We start from the raw sequence: 22,458 nt of genomic DNA on the forward strand, positions 1-22,458 counted from the left end.
TTTTGTTTTGTTAATTATAGTTTCAAATGAAAAAATATTTTCATGGAAAACTATGTACTTTACTAAAGAAAAATATTTGAGAAAAGCATGTGTGACAATAGGTTAACATATATTATAGACTCTCCCTGAGTTATAGAAGCTTAACTTAATGACTCACCTTTATCGCATAATCTCTCCGTCTCTATATAGCAACCACCTTGTCTCTGACTGGCGATGCCACTTGTTTTGACCTGAAACCTCCCCTCTCCCCCTTTTATTACTTGTTATATGATACTATATACTTTTAGTACATTATTCACCATCAAGGGAGGTATACATGTGTGACACTTCCCAAACTACGTCTCTTGTGATTTACAGTTGATTGATAGATATTCTCTCACTGATGTACAATTTATTTGATTCCAGAGATTTACTGAGCATCTGCTATATTTACCTAATATAGACTGTATTGTGGCTACAGTGTTAATGAAAACAAAGGCTCCTCTCCTGAAGGAACATGTCTTTTTATTCACTTTTTCTTTTCCTACTCTTGGTCAGTTTTCCAACTCTAGATCAGTTGCTTCAAGAACATCTTTTAACTCACTCTTTTTTTTGTATTCTTTTTTTCTTCCAGTTTCATTGAGATATACTTGACATATAGCACTGTATAAGTTTAAGATGTATAGCATAATGATTTAACTTACATACATCATGAAATGATTTTCATAAAGTTAGTAAACTCTATCATTTCATATAGAGGCAAAATTAAAGAAATTGAAAAAATTTTGTGATAAGAACTTTTAGGATTTACTCTCTTAGCAACTTCCATATGTAATCCATGACAGTGTTAATTATATTTATCATGTTGTTACACACCTCGTACTTATCTATAAATGGAAATTTTTACTTTTGACCACCTTCATCCGGTTCTCCCTCCACCTACCCGCTTCTTCTGGATCTGATCACAAATCTGATCTCTTTTTCTATGAGTTTGTTTGTTTGTGAAGTGTAATTGACCTACAACACTTATGTTAGTTCCTGTTACACAACATAGTGATTTGGTATTTTTATACATTTCAAAACGATCACCACAATAAGCCTAGTTACTGTATGTCACCATACAAAGATGTTACAAAGTTACTGACTATATCCCCCACACTGTACATTTCATACCCATGACTCATTTATTTTGCAACTGGAAGATTGTACCTCGGACCTCGGAGTCAAAACGAAAAGCAAAACTGCTAGGCTAGGGTTATGTAGTGTTCATGGTATATCTTTATGATGGAAAATAAAAACATAAATTTTTAGATTTAGACATAAAAGAATCAGAATCACTTACCTACAGAACTTTTTGATAATAAAGTGCCTTTTAGAACTCCTTCAGTAACTTTCACTTATCTTTTCCTTTAGTAAACCTGCTTTTCTTCAAGTACTATTAATTCTACAGAAAAAAATTAATATGCATTCCACTTTGTTTAATTGTTAGTTCCAACACTGTTGTCATATACTATTTTTCATTTCAGAGGCACAGTTTTAGTCTGTAAAATAGGTTAAAGTCTTGTGTAGACTACCCTGGACATAGAAAAATAATTTATACTATTGTTTCTGGAGTAAAATGTTTCAAGGTCCCCAAAATTAGCTTTAAAACTTTAGAATTAAGTCATTTTACAAAGCAAAGTCAGCTATCTTGTATAATTGGTCTGAAAGGAATATTTAATTACTAAGTTTTAGAACAAAGTATTCTTTATATGTTCAAATACACGTAATTAACTATATAGAGATTTTCTTTTTAAATATTTTACTTTGAAACATTCTGTGTTTGTGTGTATGTGTTTGTATGCATGTGTGCATGTGTTACAGCCGACATCCATGAGCACACCATTCAGATTTAACAAATGTTGATATTGCCCCATTTTTGTTTTGGAGCTTTAATTGTTATTTTCAAAGGTTTCCTGTGCCAAGATCATGTTGCTTTAATTACCATAGTTTTATAACAGATATTGAAGTTCTCCCCTCTTTCTTCAAAATCATCTTGGTTTTTTCTGACCCTTAACTTTCCTATATTAATTTTGGAATCTTAATGTCAGTTTCCATAAAAAATCTGAATTAACCTTTTTACTGAAATGGTGTTGATAGGTTAACAGGTGATTTGTATAATTCCTGAGTATTTCTCCATGCACTGAATGAACACCTGTTCTCATCTGGAGTGAAGTCAAGAACCTAGGTAGTGCTTTAGTGAGAGGAGTCATCCAAGTAGAGCTGTGCCCCAGAGATAAGAAAGCCTGCTGGATAGGGCAGGTGAAGAAATCAGGCCAAATGAACAGAGTGCCTTTTTCCCCCTCTAATGGCATAGTTGCAGTTCTTCAGATCCTATGTTATTTAAAATTGTGTTCTAAATTTTTGCATATGAAAAAATTGATTAGCAACCAGAGTTTCAAACTCATTGCTTCACAATTATGTTTCCTACAGAAATTTAAACTGCTAAGAGTTTTGATGAAATCTGACAAAACAAACCTAATTGCATCATCTTTTTCCTTTTAACCATGCTTCACAGCCACTGTCTTCTCTATCCCTTTGGCCTTGACCTTATTTTTTGCTTAGAGCAGCAACTAATAGAACTAATGCATAAGTATCAATAGTTCTGAATGAAAGCACACAAAACCATGAGTAAAATAACACTCTAATAAAGCAACTCGAATAAAACAGCTATGTGTTCCTATGCTATGGTTGTAAGCTTTTATTTTCTAAATTGCTCTAGTTCCCAGTACTTTCTGTTGTATAACCAACAGGGGTCTATTTAAAGTAAATAATTTTAAGTAACTAACTAAGCACATTATATCCAATTCACTTTGTGAGAACTTTACTAGTTTAGTCTGCCAGCAGCACTTAGATAAAAATTCAATCAAGAAATTGTCAGTATCAGGGAACTCCTGTGGATAGCTGTGTGTATTCCAGAGGGTGAAGCGTAAGGGAACCTGGGTTACATACCCAGGACTTTAATACCCTAAAGCCAAATGGAATCCCTGATCAAAAAGAAGTGAAATACTGGTCAGGGTCTCAGAGTCTCAGGAGCAGGTGAAATAATCAAGGAATTCAGTTACTAAGATTTAGGTCTAAGGTAGTGTCTTTTTCACAAGAAATAGGACCAGAGCCCAACGACTGCAATTACCTCAAAAGCTAGAACTGAACTGGACCAACAACATGCCATATTTTATTGCTGTTCCACAAAGATACTGGCTTCAGTCTCTCGAACAAAATTAGTGAACAAAATTAGTCCCAGAACCCATGAGCAGAGTTAAGCCTTCCTGTGCTTCTGAGTTATGTAACTCTAGTTATGGTAACTGCAAGAACAAGTGCAGAAAAAAATGAAGTTCATTGTAGTGAATATGGAGCATCAGATTCTATGGATTCCATGCTTTATGAGATAATGTTTATTAGATCTGCATTTTAACCTTGAGAGTCTCATTTATCCAAGTTAAATCTCAGCTGATAGATTTTTCATTCACTTCACTAACCCTCTAAGTGTTCATCTCCAATTATTAAACTCTGATTAGATGCTTAGCACTGTGAAGAAAACAAAATATAAAAAAATACTTTCCACTTAGTGAAGTAACTAGTAAAAATAGATCCCTGTTTCAAGCCATACAAAAGCTTAGAGATGTACTATTACTATTACAATGTACTATTAACAGTCACTTTGGGAGACAGTTTGGCATTTTCTTACGAAGCTAAATATATTCTTACCATAGGATCCAACAATACCTAAATGTGGAAATCAAACCATTACAGGTTTTAGAACATATTTTAGATGTAAGATATAAAGAATACTAACAATTAAGTATATGACTAATTTAACTACATTAAAATTAAAGATTTAATCAAAAGACACCATAAAATGAAAAGATAAGACAGTGTAGGAAAAGATGTCTGCAGCCGACATGCAATTGATATAGGAACTCCTACAAATGAAATATACAGAGTACTTGAACATTTTACAAAAGAAGATATCCAAATGGTTGATAAGCGTATATATAAAAAGATGTTCAATCTGATTAATAATCAGGAAAATGTAAATTATACCCACCATGATTAGCACAAATTTAAAAGTCTGAAAATACCAAATATTGAAGAAGATTTGGTACAACTGGAATTCTTATACACTACTGGTGAGAATGTAAATTGGTGCAACCACTTTGAAAAGCTGTTTGGTGTTATGTAGCAAAGTTGAAATTTTATCTATGACCCAAGAATTTATTTCCTACAAATATTCAGTGATTCTCAAATTGTGGTCCATAGTCCCTAGGATTCCTGAAGCACTTTCAAATTAAAACTACTTTCATAATAATACTGAATTTATCTTTTTTTTTTTTTAACTGTGTTGTTTACTCTGTGCAAAAACAGCAATGGGTATATACTGGCACTTAGCCTGAGTCGCAGCAGCCATGCTAATCATCACTGTATTGGTCACCATCATGCCAGTTTCACTTAAGAATGTCTTTGCTAAAGCAGAAAAATTATTAATTTTATTAAATCATGACCCTTAAGTACATGTCTTTTATCAAATCATTCATATCACAAAATGGGAAGTATGTAAAGCACTTTTTGCTCCATATCTTAGTCTGAGGGTTGTCATAATGAAAAACGCTTGTACAGTTGTTTCAGATGAACTAGCTGCTTTTTCCCTGGAACACAATTTTTATTTAAAAGAACAAATGAGAGATGATGGGTGGTTAGCAGATATTCACTTGAAAATCGAACAAATGACCTTATTATTCAAGGAAAACAACCAACAGTATTTATTGCCAATGATAAAATTTGAGCTTTGGAGCAAAAATTTAAATTTAGGAGAAGTTCTGTCAGTATGAGCTTGACAGCTTCCTAATACTTAAAGACTTTCCAATGAGATTGGTGATATTGATGAAACAGGATACAAAGAGAGCATTGATAATGGTTTCAGAATCCACATTGCAACTAACCTTTAAGAAATTACTAGTTGTCCTGTTTTCTTGTAGAATCAAAAACATCTACCATTATCTGAAATGGCTAATGAAAATACTCTTCCCTTTTCCAACTGTATGTTAGCGTGAGGCTAGATTTTCATCATGTACTTCAAACAAAACAAAATACCACAATAGACTGAATGAAGAAACAGATATGAGAATCCAGCTGTCTTCTAGTAAGCCAGAACTAAAGAGGTTAGCAAAAATATAATTAAACAATGCTATTATTCTCAATTGACATTCTTTTGATTTGGAAGATTTTAAAAATTAAAATGGTTGTTTATGTTAGCATGTATTGGGCAAATTACTTAAAATGAATTAATAACTATTTAAAAAAATTTTGTTCCAATTTTTATTATGATAAATATCACTACATACAACCTCATAAACAAAAGGTCTTTGAGGTCTTCAATATTTTTAAAAGTGTAAAGGACACCAAAATTTTAAGAAGCTGTGGTAGAGATACTCTAACATATATGACCAGGAGTTATGTCTAAGAATGCTCATAGCAGCATTATCCAAAGAAGTCCCATAATAGGAACCACGGCAAATCTTTCATGATAGAATGGATAATTAAATGGTATATTTATAATGGAAATCTATATAGCAGTGAAAATGAATGATGTATATAGCCAGACGGCTCAGCAGAGATAATGCTTTCTAACAAATTGTTGAATAAAAGAAGCAAGTTATAAAAGAATATATACAGTGTGATTCCATTTTTATAGATTTCAGAACCGGGCAGAGTTAACATATATTGTTTAGAGATGCATAGGGACTGTCACCACAGAAGTCAGGATAGAAATTCTCTCTCAGGGGAGGAAGAAGAATATAACTGTTACGGTGAATACAGGAGACAAGCTTTTATTATTCTGAAAATGATCTGTTTCATAAATTTGATAGAGGTAACATGGATGTTTGTTGTATAATTATTCTTTTTTTTAAAAAAGAACTTTATTTATTGTATTTTAGGGCTGCATTGGGTGTTCGTTGCTGTGAGTGGGCTTTTCTCTAGTTGCGGCGAGCGGGGGCTACTCTTACTTGCGTTGCATGGGCTTCTCAGTGCGGTGGCTTCTCCTGTTGTGGAACATGGGCTCTAGGCACGCGGGCTTCAGTAGTTGCACCACGCAGACTCAGTAGTTGTGGCTTGTGGATTCTAGAGCACAAGCTCTGTAGTTGTGGTGCACAGGCTCAGTTGTTCCGTGTCATGTGAGATCTTCCCCGGACCAGGGCTCAAACCCATGTCCCCTGCGTTGGCAGGTGGATTCTTAACCACTGTACCGCCAGGGAAGTCCTATAAATTATTCTTTAAAATGTAAATGTATACCTTAAGTATGTATGATACAAAATATCATATATTATGAACATAAGAGAATAAAATTAACCTCAGAAAAACAAAACAACAAACAAGAAAATGTAATTAAGAAGTATGACAAGGGAGTTAATCTGACTGGTGACCAATTTCACTTGTGTTGTATGCATTGCCTACTGTGAAACTCAAATAGAGTCAATAAACCATCAAACTTTTACATTATTTTTAAATAAAGCTGACATTTATCTTGAAGTGGTTTCTGTAAGAATGATTCATAAGATCTGTTTTTTGAGTTCTTGTTCAAAATGATTTGTTACTCAGTTTGGCTGGATGCAAGATTTGTCCTAGGCACTGCTTTATCGTGTGCTGGTGTTAAATGTCAACATGGAGAAAAGTGAGGTTAATTTGACTGTTCTACTATTACAGGTAATTTATTCTTTTGCCCTTATTGCCCAAAATGTATTTTTGATGTCCAGTAAGTTTACTAGGATGTGACTCAGTGTGGATTCACCTGTGTCAGTTTTTCCTAGGGTGTAGAATAGTTCACATTTGATGAGATTTTAGCCATTTTTATTTCTTGAAATTTTCATGTATTTTTAAATCACTTTTCTTTCTGTTTATTATTTTGATTCTTTTCTTTGGGGACAACAGTGATACATATATTGGATTCCTTTACTTTGATCCTTTCAAACTCTTTGTCCAATTTCATTTTGCTTGCTCTTTTTACTTCTGTGAGGAATGTTTTTAGCAGTTGCCTTTTGTTTGTTTGTTTGTTTTTGTTCCCTCAGCATGCTCTTTTTCCTGTGATGATTTTATTCCACCCCTGCCCCCCATTTATTTCCTCTGACAGTTCATGTTTTCATCTCGTCTTGCCATATCTTCCCTGATTGCTTGCATCTCTGCATTAAATTCTTTTTTTTTATGAAATGATGGCTTTGTTAAGTTTGAGTTCATATGTGTCCAATTTTTATCTTTCCTGTAGCAACATTTTTTTCTGCCAAGTGTCCCTCATCTTCTGTTTGTATTTTCCTGTTCTTTTAAAAAACTTATTTAATATATTTGTAGACACACTTCTTGTTCCTTTTGAATCACACGTCTTTGAATAAGTTTGATTCTTCTGGGTGAACTACTTGTTGAAGGTTTATGTTGGGTAGAGACCAGAGCTACTTACTCAGCAGGAATTTATTAATGATATACAGTATTGTATGATTCAAGTTCTTTAACCCTGTATTTCTTTAACAACTGCTGGCAAGGTAGAATCTCTCTTTCACCTTTCCTCCCTAGCAGACTGATTTCTACAAATGTGGTTTATATGATTCCCAGCTAACTCCATCTACTCTTCTTCTGATAACTAGAACAAGGGTGTATATTCCAACAGTTTTCACCCTTATCCCAGTCGCTTATAAGAAAATATTGTTGGTTTTGTCCCTCAGATTGTTGCACTGCACTTAACTTTGGAGAACATGCCCTACTTGTTTTAGCTTAGATCAGTTCTTGTTGTCCCCTCTGTATGTCTTTCTGCATTCCTCTTTGATTTTTCTGTATTCAGTCATCCTGATGTGGTGGTTTATGGTTTTAGAAGTTTCCTACTTTTCATTAAATGTAGAGTTTGTGTCTCTTTTCTCTATTTTTCTTATTTCTTTTGGGTGATATCTTAGAGGAAAATGGAAAACTTTTTACTCATAATGTAGAAATAAGAGCATCCTTTAAACTTTTGAGATAGAGTCAGAAGTACTAAGATATGAGAAAGGGAATTTCTGGTCTTTCATTTGTATCCCCTGGGAGCTTTAGTTGAAAATCTGCAACATACAATTTATTTCCTGGGAAAGAATCAAAACAAAAAGCTTACTTTTTTTTTTTAATAAACTTGGGGCTTCATTTTCTGAAAAATTAAGACTAATTTTGAAGCGCTTTAGTTTCAGGATTACTTAGCTTTCCATAATAGGGTATATTATCCTAATCAACTACAAACTTCTCTCAGTGGATTTGAGATCTGATTTTACCTTATTTATAAGCTAATAAGTTAGCTTATTACGGTTGCATGGATGCTAGCAGAAGACATAAGATTCCTGGATCAGAGACTCCAACACAGCAAGCAGCATAAGTATCAGCATATTTATTTTGGTTCCTTTTGGCCCCAGATCCCACATGGGCAACACAGTATGGCCCAGATGAATGCCACACGCGTAGTGGGTTTGCATCAAAACTGAGAAACATTGAGCTTGGGCAATCTAATACTTTTATAGAAAGTAGTAAGTAAACCTGCTTTATCCAGGGGTAGACATTACCTCATTTCTCAAACTTATCCTGAGGAATGGCCTGTGCTAAGAGCAAGCCTTGCAGACTTGGCATACTAGCAAAATGTGGGGAATCCCAAGAGGCCTAAGGAAGACTGTCTCTCCTGATTCTCCTTCTCTTTCTCTCTCTCCCCCTCTCTTTCTCTAACCCTCCACAAGTGAGAATCATAACCTAATCTGAAATCTTTTTTAAAACTTTTTTTAAAAATTAATCATTTTATTTATTTGGCTGCATTGGGTCTTTGTTGCTGCATGGGAGCTTTCTCTAGTTGCAGCAAGTGGGGGCTACTCTTTGTTGTGGTGCGTGGGCTTCTCACTGTGGTGGCTTCTCTTGTGGAGTACTGGCTCTAGGCCCGTGGATTCAGTAGTTGTGGCTCAGTGGGCTCTAGAGCACAGGCTCAGTAGTTGTGGTACTCAGGCTTAGTTGCTCCATGGCATGTGGGATCTTCCCAGACCAGGGCTCGAACCCGAGTCCCCTTCATTGGCAAGCGGATTCTTAAGCACTGTGCCACCAAGGAAGTCCCTAGAAACTTTTATTAAATGCATAAAATCAACCATGGAAGTATTCTCTTGTTATCACTATTCACTCATTGGGGTGGGCGCCAGGTTCACCAAAGTCTGTTTTGTTCTTTTTGTAAAAAAAAATTATTATTTTTAAACTCAAGAGCAGAGAGTTGAGTTTATTTTATACCTATCTATCTACCTGTCTGTCTACCTATCTGTCTGTCTATCTATCTATCCATCCTTAGTTCTTGGCACAACATCATTATCAGTCTCAGCAAGGACCTTTCTTGTTTAATATATGTATATGTGTATATATATATTTCTGTATTCCCATTTTCCACTCCCATTTCTTCCCTTCCATAGATAACTCCTTTAATAAATTTGATATCTGTATTTGAATTTGTATGTGTCCTTGCAAAATATTGCAGGTTGTTCTGTATACGTCTGTGTTTATTTTTTTATTTTTTAAGCTCTTTATTGGAATATAATTGCTTTACACTCTTGCACCAGCTTATGAGGTACACCAAAATGAATCAGCTGTATTTATACATATATCCCCATATTCCCTCCCTCTTGCGACTCCCCCCACCCTCCACGTCCCGGCCCTCTAAGGCATCACCCATCATCGAGTTGATCTCCCTTTGTTATACAGCAACTTCCCACTAGCTATCTATTTTACATTTGGGAGTGTATATATGTCTATGCTACTCTCTCACTTCGTCCCAGCTTCCCCTTCACCCCCTGCCCCCCCAGCCCTGTGTCCTCCAGTCCATTCTCTGCATCTGCATCCTTATTCTTGCCCTGTCACTGGGTTCATCAGTACCTTTTTTTTTTTTTTTTTTTTTTTTAGATTCCGTATAGATGAGTTAGCATACAGTATTTGTTTTTGTCTTTCTGGCTTACTTCACTCTGTATGACAGACTCTAGGTCTATCCACCTCATTACATATATAGCTCCATTTCATTCCTTTTTATGGCTGATTAATATTCCATTGTATATATATGCCACATCTTCTTTATCCATTCATGTGTTGATGGGCTGTGTTTATTTTTTAACTTTTTAAGTTTGAAATGTTTTCAGACTTATGGAAAATTTCATACAGTAGAAAGATTTCCTATGTGTCCTTGTGTCGGATTAAAAAATAGTTAATATTTTACACCATTTCTTTCTCTCTCTTTTTGTATATGTACATGTATTTTTTTCTGTAATATTTGAGAATAAGTTGTAGACATGTCCCCTATCCCTAAATATTTCATCATCTGTTTCCTAACAAGAAAAGATAATCTCTTCCTTAACAGTACAGTTATCAAATTAGAAAGTTTAACATTGATACACTACTATCATCTGATATATATATAGTCCATATTCACATTTTCTCAATTGTCCCAGCAGTGTTTTTATAACATTTCAAATCTTTAATCTGGAACAATTCCTAAGGCTTTCTTTGTTATTTGATAATGTGTATGTAATTTTTGTTTGCATGTATGATATACTGCTATAGACCTTGTTCCTTTTCTCAGTTTTTTCAGTGTTTTTAAGATCTACCTATATTTATGTGTAGACATCTATCTTGTTTGTTGCTTCCAACTTCTGCTTCGTGTTCCATAATATGCATCTGCCAAAGTTTACTTATCCATTCCCCAGTGACAAACACCTAGATTGTCTTCAACTCCTTGCTATCATAAATAATTCTGTCATGAACATCCTCATACATGTTCCCTTTGGGAATATTTCTGGGATATCTCTCCAAGAATAGGATGACTGGGTCATAATGTTTCTTCTATTTAATTTCACCAAATACTGCTGAATTGCTCTCTAGAAGAGCTGCCTGACCACAGTATAACTGTTGTATACTAAGATCCCAGTTTCTCTACACCTCTGCCAATACTTAGTCCTAGGTAGGATTCTAATTTTTGCCAATATGATGGTTTAAAGTAGACTCATTTATTTTCTCTAATCACTAGTGCATTTCATTTCTTTTGCCACACTCCTCACTGATAGAGTTTCCTCAGGAAGGAACTTCTCTATAGCACACACACACACACACACACACACACACACACACTCACTCACTCCAGCCTGGTCAATGTACTAGAGGGATCTTTTGAAGCTGATGTCATGAATGGCAATTGTAAACTCCCATTTCACTTTGTATCACTGTCAGTGAACTTGTTGACATTGGTCAGGTTATATCTGGGATTTCTTATGTTTTAAATATAAGATGCAAAAGTATACTTTCCCTTAGACACCTGAAACCAAAATCCTTAAGACAGCTATCTGCATCTGACACTTAAACCATAAAGATTTTAAGTAGAAATAGAATTTGATTTACTTCTTCAAATACTTTAGTTCATTAGTTTTCAAATCTTTTCCCTCGTATACTTCTGAATTTTAAAAAACTATATGCCCTATTGTTTATTTTTCAGCTGATGTCCAAAATTTTTATATCTAACTAATTGCAAAGCATAGAATTTCTAAAGTACTGCAAAAATTAGTATGTAAAAATAAAAACTGCCTTTAAATATATCTAAATGCCATGGCAGTTTGGTAAATTGCATTTTAAAAATCATTATGCATTTTAAAAATACACTAACAGGTTCTTATTTTATAGTCAAAATTTTCATCTTTTTTTCCCTCCTTTAACTCAATATGTCTGCTCCTCCTTTCCCTCCCAGAATATCAATCTTAATGTATATTTTAATATTTCTTAATATATCTTTAAAATGGTTTTATGCTTAAAAGTATTTTTAATTATATCAAATACCTCTGTAACAAAAATTTAAGTTGCAATTACATTATAAGAATTTCCTGTGATCATAAAAGTTTTTTTCTGAATTATATGTTCATTACAATTATTAGTTAATAATTGATTAAAAGAATAGATACATATTATGAATTTTAATAAATAATTAAATATAAAGGTAAAGTTTTTGAAGATGACTCTTTAAATGTATATTTTCTCAATTACTGCATTTACCTCTATTTTGCTAGAATAAGGCAGGATTTCAGGACTAATTCGATTTATTTTTATGTCTGTAGATGTGAATGTTGAGAAAATTGGATCACTAAGTAAATAGAAGAGATCAAAGGAGTTTATTATAGAAATATCACTCAGTTCTTTGAACTCCTTTTGAATTATTTGTCAGAACATAACCATGGTGATCCATCATCAAATTTTTTAACAACTCATCAGCTGTTAACTTGATGTTATCTTCCTATAAACTTGATGAAAGCAAGAAACTACATATGTTATTCAATTATTAAAGTCATTCTTTTTCTCAGTGCTGACACTAAATGTTTCCAATTGTCTCTTTCCTTGACACCCATGTTTTTATACCCCAAGGCAATGAATTATTGTAAAATTATGGATGAAGGAAAGATAAATTTTTCTTTTATAAGGTGGGAGAAGTGTGATTTCAAAAGGAGCTTTACTTTTTTTTAGAAAAGAGTAAATAAGAAAGTTGGGAATCTCAAAAATAATTTTCTGAAAGCCATCTGTTCCTGCCTACACCTATCTTAACATGACTCAGGGATTTGTATGAGACTGCTGCTGAGGGGAAATGATATTTTGTAAGCTATCATCATTTGAAAAGAATCATATAGTAACATCAACCTTTGAGAGAAATATAGGATATTAAATTTATTGAATTATAAATTTATAGTAAGGAACTTTTTATGTAAATCTATAGCTGATTGTTTAGACAGAATATATGTTTAATTCAACAAACAGTAAACTCTACCATTATGTCCCTTAAAGAGGCTGACTTGAGTGTGTTGCTGTCAAACAGAAGAAGACTAAGTATTGATGTTCTTGAAAGGTTATTTGATTATTTGGAAGGGCTCTCGTATAATTATCTTCCTTTGCTTATGTGAGTTCCTACATCTGAATTATTAGTTTCTCCTCCCTCCCACCCCTGCCATATATGGACATATATATGTCTTCATTATAGCTCTTTTATATTATATTTATGAAGGCCAATTCATTCACCTTCCTGAACGTGTCTCAAATCTAATCCCACTTCTCTATCCCACTTGCTCCCATTCAGACCTACATCATTTCTCATTTGGTTATCTATCATCTTCTGTCTGCACTCCCTGACTCCATTCTCTTTCCACCCTGTTGTCTCCCCGACAAAATTACTGTAATGATCTAAAATACAGATCAATTCCATATTCTCCTACTCTGAAATCTTCAGTTGCTCTTATTGACAAGTCTTCACAGTCTGTACACTGCCAAAAGTATTGATATTTACTTTCATCTATTATCTTGTGATTATCTGTTCTCAACTACCTTTCCAAATATTTCTCCAGCAACTATTCTTATCTGTATTATACTTGTGTCACACAAATTACTTATTTCTTTGAACATAAATCATGGTGCATTTATTAGAATGTTACAGTGGACACAATAAGGATGTTTTCTAAGTGATTTTCACCTAAACTTCTGGCTACTTGTGATGAAAGGCTTAAATTTATTCACGTGCAGTGGATAGATCCTTTACAGAAACATTTTATGATTTATCAATGAGATATGTTTTAGATCACATTGATAGCACTAAGTATGGCTACAGGACACAGGGAAAAATGACAAAGAAAAGCTTTGAAAAATCAGGGAGGCCTTGGTAAAGAAAAGGCTATATTCATAATCCTTAAATGTATTAGGATTATTCAAAAGGTGTTTTGAAGACACATACACAAACATAAATTACATAATGTATTTAATTCTGCTTTATCCATGTTAATAAGAAAAAGGACTTTTATGTTTGGCCTATAATCTAGAACTCGATGGATCATAACTATCTTTTCATAATTCCCTTTTGGATTCAGCAAGTAAGGTAGCTTGAACTCTAGCACATTAGAGGTAGGTTCTACTAACAGTTTCAACACTTATTAACTGTGTGATCTTTAATAGGTCAATTATCTTTACTAAATCTCAGTTTTTCTCATCTATAAAGTGAGAATTAATATATATTCCCTGTGTGTTCAAGGAGAGACTGTATCATATGAGATAACATTTGAGAGTATATGATAAATTTAAAGAAATTTAGAAATATATTGTATCATTGAATTATTCCTTAATCTGTTTAACATTAATTCTATATTTCCTTAGAGAATCTGGTCTGTCTTGATGGAAGCCATATGTTGATACGGCTAATAAATAATCAAATAAGGAAATAAAGGATGTATTGAGGGTTTGTTTTATTTTTCTCTTATTTTTTTCTTTTATGTTTCTTATGTTTCTTCCTTGTTAAAACAGTTTTGGTATGAACCATGATGGAATTGGAAATTCTTGTGGGACAAAAGGTCATGAAGCAGCAAAACTTATGGCAGCTCACATTACTGCAAATACCAATCCCTTTTCCTGGTCTGCCTGCAGTCGAGACTATATCACCAGCTTTCTAGAGTAAGTAATCTCTGGAGAGTGATGATGAATTGCTCTAGAAGTAAGCTATTGATAGAAGCCTAATATGTAGTGCTTCAAGTTTTGCATAATGAGAAACTTTTAGAGGGCCCAGTGATATTTCAGGCTGTTCCCAAAATACTTTAATATATCATTGTAGCAAATTTTTTCCTTCATACTCAAAGAGAACACAACTGAACAGATTAGGGGAACTAGAGCAAGGCTGTAAAAGGGGTTGATGATGTGAATGTTAGAAATGTTAAATAAATGGGAAGCAATATCAAAAAGAATTTAGATTTACATAATTTAATAGCACATAAGCTAAGCTTTAATTCAGTGATTACATATTTCATTTGTTGGTAAAAAAACTAAGTTCTATAGGAATGTCTAAGTATCTAATAGTAACAAACAACAACAACAAAAAACCAAACACCCAGGAAATGAAAATGAGAAAATGGAAATTTGTCTTTGAAAATTTATTAAATTGACTCATCTTTTCCACATTTTGAGAACTTCTTTGCTGGTCCTTTAACATATATTCCGAGAGTCTGGTTATTTAAATATGAAGAATATAAATTAGCTCAGGTATAACTATGTTTAGGAAAGCAGATGTTTTTCTACATCTCATCTGCATAGGGATTCAGGATTACACTTCGGAAACTGATAGACTTAGGTCTCACTTTCTAACAATGTGACCTTGGGCATGTTACTTAACGTTTCTAATATTCAGTGACCTGATTTGTTGAATGTGTTTAGGTAGTAATCCACACATCATCAGGTTGTTATGTAAATAATTATGTATAACATTATAATGTATATAAAACACTTAATAGACATTTATTAAGTGGTATATTATTATTTTACATAATATCGAGGTTTTAAGCACTATTGTTCTATCATTACCTTCAACTATTTTGTGCCATTTTTTTTTTGAGGAGGAGAGATTAAATACTTTGTGAAAAAGTGAGTCATATATAATGTACCTTTGTTCAAAGTTCACCTTAACATGATTATAGTGTAAGATTTTAGAAATTCAGATAGGTTATGTGGGGTAACATTATTCATTAAAATTTTGGTTCATATCTGCTAATAGGCAGATTATATTCTTAAAACTTATAATAACATGTTTTTAAAAGCCCCAAACAAGAGATTTTAGATTACGTAGCACAATGCTTTGGTCAATCAAAGATCAAAAGATAACTGTTTTAAATGGGCTCTTTTGAATTAATTAACGTGATGATGAAATTGAAGGAATTGCAAATTTATTTTAGAAGGTAGCTCTTCTGAATAACCATACTATAACCTAACAATTTTTAATCTTAGTAATAGGTAAGTTATAACACTGTACTTGCCTCATGTCAAAACTGGGTAAAGGGCTATAAAGATAGATAGACCACAGAGAATTTGTTTGACATCTTTTGGTAGTTATTAACACAAAGCACTAGCAATATCATTTTCTGAGATGTTTTTAACGAGATCATATAACCTAAATTTTAAACATTGTTGAAGATCTACTCTCGCCAGAAATCAAGCCCGATCTGGAATTTCTCCCTTGACTTGGTTCATGTTTTATAATGGAATCTTAGTGTCTATCACCAGGGAGACAAACTGTATGCATGCTCAATATTCCTGTGCGTTTTTGAAGGTTTTCCTCCAGTTGTTTTTTGTTTTTGTTTTACCAAGTACCATTTCTCTCTTCTCTATTCTGTTTCTATTGCACAGCCCATTTGCTGGAACTATCTCTGTGTACTAAAATACAAGGACCAGTTTTGATCTCTTGCCAGACCCTGCCTAGTTAAAACTGTATTAAGGCTGTTAAAACACTCCAAAAGGAATCCCTAAATTGCTGATAAAATACAGTCAAGAAATCACCACTGGTTTGGTGAGAGATGTAAAATTATTACTAGTTGCAATAAAGTGTTCCATTGAATTAATTGAAAGAATTAATCCAAAAAGCATTATGTAAGCCTTATTGCCTCTTTGCATTTTCTGTGTGTAAGCATGATTAGTGTTGACAGGGTTGTGATGGGTTTATTTATCCTGTATTTTATAAAAATATTTCTGTTGTGCATCCTCATGGGAATGCTCACAAAGTTAAAGCCATTAGTGAAAGATAGATGTGAAAGACAATGGGTAGAGATTTGGGGGAAAGTTGGCACTTTTTCCCCCTCTTTGATAGTAAACTAAACAACTCTGATTGTAATCTGACCAAGCAATAAAGGTTTTTTAAACACAAGGCCCTTTAAAAAGGTCAGTTCACTGGAGCACAAAGACATAATAGTAACTTTCTTGAATTTCTTTGTTCCTCTTTATTAATGCCTTGGACTTAATTATTTTAACAACTATGTGTGATATTTTTAAAAATCCAGTGATATTTTGATCAGGGATTGAGATTACATTTATGCTTTATAGTTGGCTCAAAAAGACTCATAACATTTTATTTTAGTTTCTCTTCTCAAGAAAAAGAAATCTTGAAAAATGAATTGTTTAGGAACTGCAGCCCAGCCAAAAGAATGCATACTTTTCTCTACTTAGTGACTGTATAGGCCAAAGATGATGGTGGATTTTAACAGTGAGCTTTCTATGATTTGTAGAGATTCACTATTCACTATGTTCAACTGAAAACAATTCCATGGCCTTTAAATGCCAATAGAGTAAAAAGTCTCTCGTGTCATTCTGAAACACTAGGTGCTATTGATCTATCAGGAGATGGTGTTTACCAACTCCCAATATTTTTTTTCAGATTTCTTAAACTCGGTGATTCAATAAGTGGTTCATGAATCGCCCAGAAGCCGTCCTGATTAAATAATAAAGAACCCATTACCGTTAAAATGGACGTGTTATGCCAGCTTCTGATGTTTTCGACGACGGCTTTGCAGGTAGTGTCCTTCCTATCTGCCTGCGGGACTTATTTATTTATTTACTATTTATTTATTTATTTAGAAACTAGAGAAGATGAACCTGGTATTATGGCTCACACCCATTGATGTCTATGGGCTAATTTACCAGGCAGTGGAAGGCAGCCAGAAGTAATTTAAGCCAGTTTTTCATACATTTTCCACCACTTAGTGGTAGCACAGAGTAATTTTATATAGTCTTCAAAAATCCTGGGGCCTCTGTGAATCAACTCTTGCTCTATTGAAATTAAAGTTTGTTATATTGTTTGAACTGTCAGAGATCCATAGCAAAATTTCCTACAGTTCCAAATTAAATACAGACTAGCCATTTTCATAGAAAGAATGGAAGCTGAAAAAAAAGAGAGGCAACATTATGGTTGAAGATGAACTAGGAAAAAAAGTAGACCTGCAAGATAAGTGATATAAGATGAACAGGACAAGCAAGGCGCTTACAGTTCCTCTATAGCAATTACCTTTGAAGGTCACTATCAATAATCTATTAGAGAGAAAACAAATTTTATAGATGGGACCTCTTTTTTATGTGGAACCCAAAAAAACAGCTTAGCAAAACAGATTTCTCCTCCTTCCATTTATCTGACACATTTTTGAGGACTTCACTCTAACCTATAAATATCTTTGATAAGTCATAATTATATATAGAGAAAAAGAGCTTAACTTAGTAAACATTATTAGTATAGTGTTTGTATATTGAAAGCCTCAAGTTCAGTTGTATTCAAGCATCTTACTCATATACAGGGCAAGAGAGAAAGGTCTGACTTAAAGTAACTTATTTTAGAAGGTAATATATTGTTAGTTTTATGAAGACTGATAGAGCAGTTTATGAGAATGTAGTAGGTAAGACACTTGACTTGCCATGGATGAGATAACCCGATTCATTTTTGCTTAATTTAGGTATATTAGCACAATTTTGTGGGAAAAAATAGGAGATGGTATTATCTGTTAACTTTTTGTTGTTGTTGTTAAGAAACTGTTAAGATATGTACAGGGTTATATAGAAGGATTTATTTCTTAGATTGACCCACTGTATTGTAGACTGAAGGTCTGTACTTTATAGTATAATTGCTTAAGTGAAAAATCTAAAATTACAGTTAGGAGTATGTCTTCATGTGTTCTGGAAACAAAGCCAAGAGACCATATTTTACATAAGGATCTGTAAATTTTAATTGAAGACAACTCTGGCTCATGTTCCTGTTTTCAAGGCTAATTTTTGAACTATGTAAATAAGACTTCTCTAAATTAGAATACATAAAATATGACTTTGTTATCATGCTGCAAGGATTTATGGAAATGTAAATATACTTTGATTTACTAAGAATTTCATAATCAAGGGAAAAGCATGTTCTCAAACTAATACACATTTTTTTGCCTTGTCTTAGAAGCATAAATAAAAGTAGAGTGTATTAATTCAGTACTTACCTATATTGCTGTAGATATTAATCAGGATTGGGCTTTTAGGTGTGAAATATATGCTGCTAGGGAACTAATCATAGTTCCACTTTTAATGTATACAGATTTGCTCAGGACAAGTATATCTATGCTTAACAATAGTAAGTTGTAGTAACATCTCATAGGTGGAAGCTACAGTGTTCTTCATTTCATTTATTAGTGAGTGAGGTTTATGTTTTCTAAGTGAAAAGACTCACATATGACACCAGAGCACAAACCAGCTATACTTGAAAGTGGCATTTTATGAGAAAATTCAAGAAGATTTGTATATAATATTATCACTATTAATTTGAAAATAGTAGCATAAATAACACTAGGCTCAGTATCATAAGAATTATATGATATATTGATAAACTAGAACCCTAGATTAAGTAAAAATTACTCATAACTTCTTATTAAAAGGAGACAATTACAAAATATAAGAAAATAACTCATATCAAATATTTTTAAGAAAAGCATTTGTACCAGGAGACTATACAAAAATATTTATATCACCATAATTTGCATTCCCAGAAATTAGAAATAATTTAAATGTTTGTTAATAGAAGAATGGATAAATAACTATGGCATAGTCTTAAATGGAATATTAAAGAATAATATAAGTGAACAACTTACAGTTATACATATCAGCATGAATGTGTCTCACATTCATAATATTGAGCAAAAAATAAAGTCACAAAAGCAAACCTGCAGTATGACTCCTTTTGTATGGAATCCAAGAACAGGCAGATGAATAATTGGGAGATGAATAATTCCTGAGGAAACCAAAGAAATTATTATTTTAAAAATCAGAATATTCGTTAGTTCTTGGGGAGACAAAGAGGAGTGTGATTGGGGTTGAGCACTTGGAAATTTTCTAAGAGAAAAAAACCCAAAGAAAAGCAATCCTACGGTTATATATACATCTCTCAGATTCATGTCCTCTGCCTTCTACACCTGTATCTGTGATACTTCATAATGGTAATTGATGGCACAGAGGCATAAAAATATCCAGAATTATTATCTTCTAAGAGTTAATAATTGTGGTCTAAAGATTTAATTTACTTGAAAGTAACAGGAAAGTAGCAGACAAGTTTTAGTAACATTGGCAAAAAATATTTTTGTAGCTTGACCCTCAGTTAAGAATTAAAGTATGAAAACTATCTCACACCCCACCCCAAATACTTTAATCAAGGTTTTACTGTATGTAATGTTTATGGTTACTAGAAGCAAAATATGTAGTACATTTTCTACCCAAAATGTAGAAACAGTTTAAATTTACCTTGCAGATATCCCACACTTGCTATCCAGGAGCCAATGCTAGTAGGTGTTTGTACAAATATAGCCAAATCCATTTTAAAAGGACTTTGTTGATGCCATATTTCCAAATACATGTTCATTATTTAAAGATCTATATGATTTTTCACTTGTATTTCATATGGTGTTTTGTTCTTCTGCAAAAATACACTGGAAAAGAGAACGAGACTTGTCTAGATATTTAACTAGACTACATTAATACAAAGCAATAGGTACTTCCAAAGAATTGAAACACAAATCACTTTTGGGATAAACTTTCTCAGAAGAATTTTCCCACAGGTGACCACAGTGCATGGCATTCTTTGTTGTCTGGAGGTTCCTGTGATGGTCACTTGATTTGGTATTTTTTAAAGAACATGAACCATGATTTGAAGACCATTAATACCTGGGAACAAGAACTTTAAATGAAGCAATTATTCTTGTTTCCTCCTTGGTTAAAGCCAATTCTCAGTTTGCTATTGGGAAAGAATTTTTTCCTCAGGTTCCTCAGGTTATCCTAATCTTAAATTCTTTTTTGGGGTCCACATACTTCTTTCTCTAAGTTTTTAGGTTAATTTTCTGTGGTACTAAAAGTAGTTATATGTAATAATTTTTAATGGATTTTGAGTTGGTGCCACTTAAGTGAATATATCTTATACTTTCTTTGTTATGCTATTGGCAAATATTTTTATCTGCAGGATCCTGTACTTAGTACTTCAGTGCTTAAAATTTTCCCATTGATTTATATAGAACTTAGTTTGATATTTTATTTTTATTACATATTTAGCTCCTTTCAGGGAGACTTTTATATTTTGTTGAAGATAGAGATGAAACTAATATTTTAGGAGGAAAATTAGCAAATTAAACTACTAATATAATTATCTCGTAAATTCTTCTTCCATTATAACTTTTCACATTGACCACTTTATCACTAACCTTGATATAAAATTTGAATTTACTAATAGAATTATATTTGCCTAAAATTTTCATACTCATGTAAGATATTTTACATAATAAAATAAAAAGAACTTACTATTAAAATTCATCTAGAAATACTTTTTGTTACTGAGGTACATGTCAATTTCTAAAAGTACAATAAACAGAAAATAAAAAGCATTCTGTCATGAAATCTGGATAGTTGGGTGAAAAAATGTCATTCTCAAAAAAAAAAAAAAGGGTTGTTCTCTATTAGTTAGACACCTAGAGCAGTGACAAATGAAATGATTATAATAGCCAAAAATAACATCCATCTTTTGAGTACCACATTTAAATATTTTTATTATTTAAAAAAATTAATCAAGAGGGACATAAATGAAAGAAAAAGGGCATAAAGGTGATAATTTTTTGTTCTTTGGGTCTTTGAATCTATCACCTTATGAATAGTATGGTTCAGTCTTTAAAAGGTATTTGTTTGCTACTGTGCAAATATACATTTTTATATAACAAATTTACTTTTGCATTTTAAGAATATGATAAAAATTTAAGTGAATATGAAACATTATTATGCATGGCTCTTTCTTACTTACCTATAAATGAAAATTTGCACTGTCCTAAATAATAGTTGAGGAACTTCTACTTGTGAAATTATTTTCCTTTGGCAAAGTGGATGGAAAAGATTTGGAAAAAAAAACACAAGTGTTGGCACCATTGACAGGAATGTTGGAAAAAATTTTTAAATGTTGGCATAGGAATTCTTTAAAAATTCTAACTTACTCACATGTGAAATGAAAGTAAAAAAGCATCTGTCCTATTTTATGCACACTGACTAAATAAAAATGAACAATTATATTTAGCAGAGTATAAAGCTCTTTAAACTAAGATATTCTGTCTGACTTTTGGCGATCTTTATGTTATTTGTTCCACTGAATTAAAATATTATGTTTGAGTGCAAGCATACTTTGAAAAGCAGAAATTACAGAGAGAGGAGAACATTCTCTTTTCCAACTCTGATGATCCTAGATGAAATATGAAATTTTTGAGAGACTAAACACTTCTAATATACTTGAGAGGAGAACTTTGGATCTTGGCCTCATCTGTCATTCAGCCCATTTGTTATTGAAACATTTCAAGAACCTTTGGACATGTCTTACCACAGCATCTATTGTTCTGCCCAAGGTGGAAGTGTATATATTAGGTCTTTAAGGATCACAACCACAATTTTTTTTCCACATTTTATGTTTTTGATTCTACTACCAGATGTGGCTATATTTCCACTGAAAACAAACAAGAAGCTTAGAGCTGTATGAAATTGTTTTGATTCCTTGAGAAATTAGTTTAAATCAGTGTTTAAAGGCCAACGTGACATTTTTAGATTGTTTTATGA

General features: G+C 32.8%; 1 protein-coding gene across 4 annotated transcripts in view; it reads left to right on the plus strand.

The window, feature by feature from the left end:
* ADAMTS6 (ADAM metallopeptidase with thrombospondin type 1 motif 6) overlaps positions 1-22,458 on the plus strand; it is a 277,799-nt gene that overhangs the window by 145,974 nt on the left and 109,367 nt on the right. For all 4 annotated transcript variants that reach the window (XR_009054769.1, XM_057742536.1, XM_057742554.1 and 1 more), the window contains one exon: positions 14,353-14,499. Coding sequence is in view for 3 of the 4 variants with exons in the window: in XM_057742536.1 (XP_057598519.1) it covers positions 14,353-14,499 (147 nt within the window). In the remaining variant the exon portion in view is untranslated. The remainder of the gene's footprint in view (positions 1-14,352; positions 14,500-22,458) is intronic.

This window comes from Hippopotamus amphibius, chromosome 1 (assembly GCF_030028045.1).
Source record: "Hippopotamus amphibius kiboko isolate mHipAmp2 chromosome 1, mHipAmp2.hap2, whole genome shotgun sequence".
Taxonomy (NCBI): Eukaryota; Metazoa; Chordata; class Mammalia; order Artiodactyla; family Hippopotamidae; genus Hippopotamus; species Hippopotamus amphibius.